The sequence below is a fragment of the Bos taurus genome, chromosome Y (genome assembly GCF_002263795.3).
Source record: "Bos taurus isolate L1 Dominette 01449 registration number 42190680 breed Hereford chromosome Y, ARS-UCD2.0, whole genome shotgun sequence".
NCBI classification, from domain to species: Eukaryota; Metazoa; Chordata; class Mammalia; order Artiodactyla; family Bovidae; genus Bos; species Bos taurus.
In genome coordinates, this window is record NC_082638.1 from 25,445,485 (window position 1) to 25,448,722 (window position 3,238).

General features: G+C 37.0%; 1 protein-coding gene across 1 annotated transcript; it reads right to left on the reverse strand.

The window, feature by feature from the left end:
• Window positions 1–240: 240 nt before the first annotated feature.
• On the reverse strand, window positions 241–2,665 carry LOC132344540 (heat shock transcription factor, Y-linked-like). The gene is given in 4 exon segments (XM_059884228.1): window positions 241–259; window positions 975–1,402; window positions 1,404–1,634; window positions 2,148–2,665. Coding segments are annotated over 4 exon segments (1,191 nt in total). The 5' UTR covers window positions 2,661–2,665.
• Window positions 2,666–3,238: the final 573 nt, after the last annotated feature.

The following is a 3,238-nucleotide window of genomic DNA, read 5'->3' on the forward strand; positions in this document are numbered from 1 at the left end:
AGAAAGAGTTGAGACAAAGTTTTGAGACGGGGCTTAGCATGACTGAAAATAATTTGTGTGACTGTAGCTTCAGAAGAGAAAAATAATGAAATTACTAAGGAAAAGAGATATCATGTCTTGCAAGAACTTTTTAGCCATGCTGATGTGCTGCAGTAACCACCAGGAATTTATTCTGTCTCTGTGGGGAAAGATAAGCAACATCTAAACATGCATTTGGAATTATAGGGTGGAATCTTGGTGTCAGGAAATGAAGACGTACCTTAAGGACAGCAGAGCAAAAATGACCCTATAGAATACGACTTGTAAAGTACATACCTTGTGCTGACCATGGGCCAGTCACTGATTATGTCATGCTATCTTTGGTAACACAGTGATGGTATAATTGTGACCATGATTTTGGATGTGCTACAATATCTATATTTTCAAGGATGAAATGAATTTCTATAATGAAAACAATCTGCTGTCTCATCTCTTAAGACTCCACCAGTAACTAATAGAATATAATATGTGAATGCACTGAAGTTCATACTGTGTATTTTCATTTTTCTAATTTTATTTGCATCTCTTTCTTCACCCATACCATCCTAATTTAGACACTCCTTCATTTCAGCAGGGATGATTTCAGAAATGACTTTACATCCATTACCTCTTTTCCCTTGGTTCTCATTTTCTTGCGTACAAATATTATATCAGGTGTCATTTACCTAGGATGCATAACGAATGCTTTCTTGAACGGAAGAGTTTGGAACACCGTGCAGTAAAGTCGCCAACCATTGAACTAAAGCCTCATTTTACTCTTCTTTGTTTGAAAAGAGAAAATGAAACTATGAAGATGAACATGTAAATTTATTGTTCAAATACAGGAATTGTAGGTATTTGTTGACATCTCCCAACGTAATGTTCAATCTTCCTCAGGCTCCATAATCTGACACATATTTGATAGGTCAGTTTTAATTAGCATGGTTTTCATATACTGATGATTGTTGATGAGTTGACTCGAAAGAGAGGAGGCAGATGTGTAAGTGATTGTTGGCACTGAGAACCATAAGTTGCCTCTCTCTTGCCGGTTAAGAAAAGGACTGTCATGGCTTGACATATCGCTATGCCTGACTGGAAATTTAGAAGATCCCACCATCAGTCTGGAATAACTGCTCTGTAATGGGGATACAATGTGGTTCTGAGAAGTAGATGCAGTTGTAGTAGCAAAGTCCTCAACATGGCCATTTACTTGAGTATAGCTGCTATGTGAGTGCCAATTAAAAATGCCCAACTTTTTTAAAACAGCAGGTTGATCTACCACAATCTGTTCTGTTTGTCTAACTGATATTGGTGATGGGTTAGGTAAGTCACATGGAGATAGGGCATTTGTATTAGTGACAGTCTGGATGGTATGAGGCTTTTGTAATGAAAGGCACACTTAAACTTGTGGAGGCTGAAAACGCGCTCTCTCTACTAATTTCTGGAAGAAACTCAGAGTTACAATCATCTTTGTTGACACTTGCTTTAACATGCTTCTTGTTATCTTGCACTAATGAAGATATTGGAGACACATTGTTAATCCCAACTCTTCTTTTCATTCTTAATAAAAGTTGAGGATGACCTCTTTTGAAATTTGGATTATAGTAGGTCTGTAACTAAAATCAAAGGATTACATTATTTAGTTTCTTTATGCTGCTGCTGCTGCTAAGTCGCTTCAGTCGTGTCCGACTCTGTGCGACCCCATAGACAGAAGCCCACCAGGCTCCCCCATCCCTGGGATTCTCCAGGCAAGAACACTGGAGTACCAAGATAAAACTGACAAGCAAAGCTAAGTTATAAAAATGTGTTCCTTTAATGAAATCAACTAAATAGCATCAAATAAAACACCTCCATTAGTAGTTTAACGGGTAACATGTTAGAAAGAATATGATCCTCAACGAAAAATATGTTGTATATATACAGTAAATACTACTTTAAGTAGCTTCAGGACTTGTATCTGGTTTCACATTGCTAGGAAAGTTTTTTAAACATCCAATATTTTAACATATCCAGCTGTTCTCAACTTCAAAAAATAAAACTTTTCAATGATAGCTACATATATGAACATGCTTTCTAGGGTCACATGATTTAATCTTACATATTGCCAATAAGTGAAAATGTTGGAATACCTTACTCAAAAGAGAGATGTTGTTTTCTTCTTCCAGAAAGACAGGTCGTGAATCAGACCTTTGAAAAGTTTGTCGCTTTTTACTAAATCCATAAAGGTTAAGCTGTTGAATTAAACTTTTCATAGTCTTGGTTTCAAATATTCTGAAAGGTGCCTTTCTTTCCAAGACTTCTTTCTGAAAGAGTTCTTCATTGATCACTATGCATGTGCCTCTCTCATCCCACCAAATAGATTCAAACTGATCACTTCCAACTATATTCCAAAGTTTTTGTGGAAATGTGAGTGAAAGAAAATTATTCACCTCATCTGTTTCAGAGACAGAGTATTTGTAGCATGGCCTTTTTATCACAAGATCCTCAGACAAAGCCTGAAAAGCATATTCTTCAATCATAGATCTCAAAACCGAGTCCCTAGTAAGTGTATAATCATACAAAGAAGATCTAATGGAGGTTTCTGAATCAGTTGATTCATCCTTAGGAGGCCCATCTTGAATTTCTGAAGGAATATGTGCCATCTCAGAGAAATCTTTCTTCAGATACTTTTCTCATTTGTCTGACTACACATCGCAACTTCAAAAATTGCTTGGCTGGCCTACAGATAGAAACTCTCTAGGCCATCACAAAGGTCCTCAAAGTCAAAAAGCTGTGACATCACGAAATCAGTGGTCTCCTAGCAATCGAAGGATAGCTGTGACATCACAAAGTCACTGGTCTCCTAGCCATTGAAGGGTAATGTTCAGCTAGTGTTTACTTCAGCATCAACTTAAAAATACAGACTGCTTACAGAAACAGTAACCAAAACCATGAAGCATGCAAAATATTCCTAAACAATTTTTACACAGAAAAATCACATCAATAAATCTACTTGGTTCCTGAAATAAAAGTGATTTATCACCCTTCTATACACACATTTTTAATATTCAGTACTGTTACCCAAGGAAACGTGGTCTACTGGCTTCTGTGCAATCAAACCTATTAACTGTCTGGGTTCAACTATTCTGTGGTCTATGTACTTAACTTTCAGCCTGGCTGGGGCTTCAGCATCTCTAAAACTGTTCACAGGATATTGCTCAGAATGTTATCGATGGCCCTC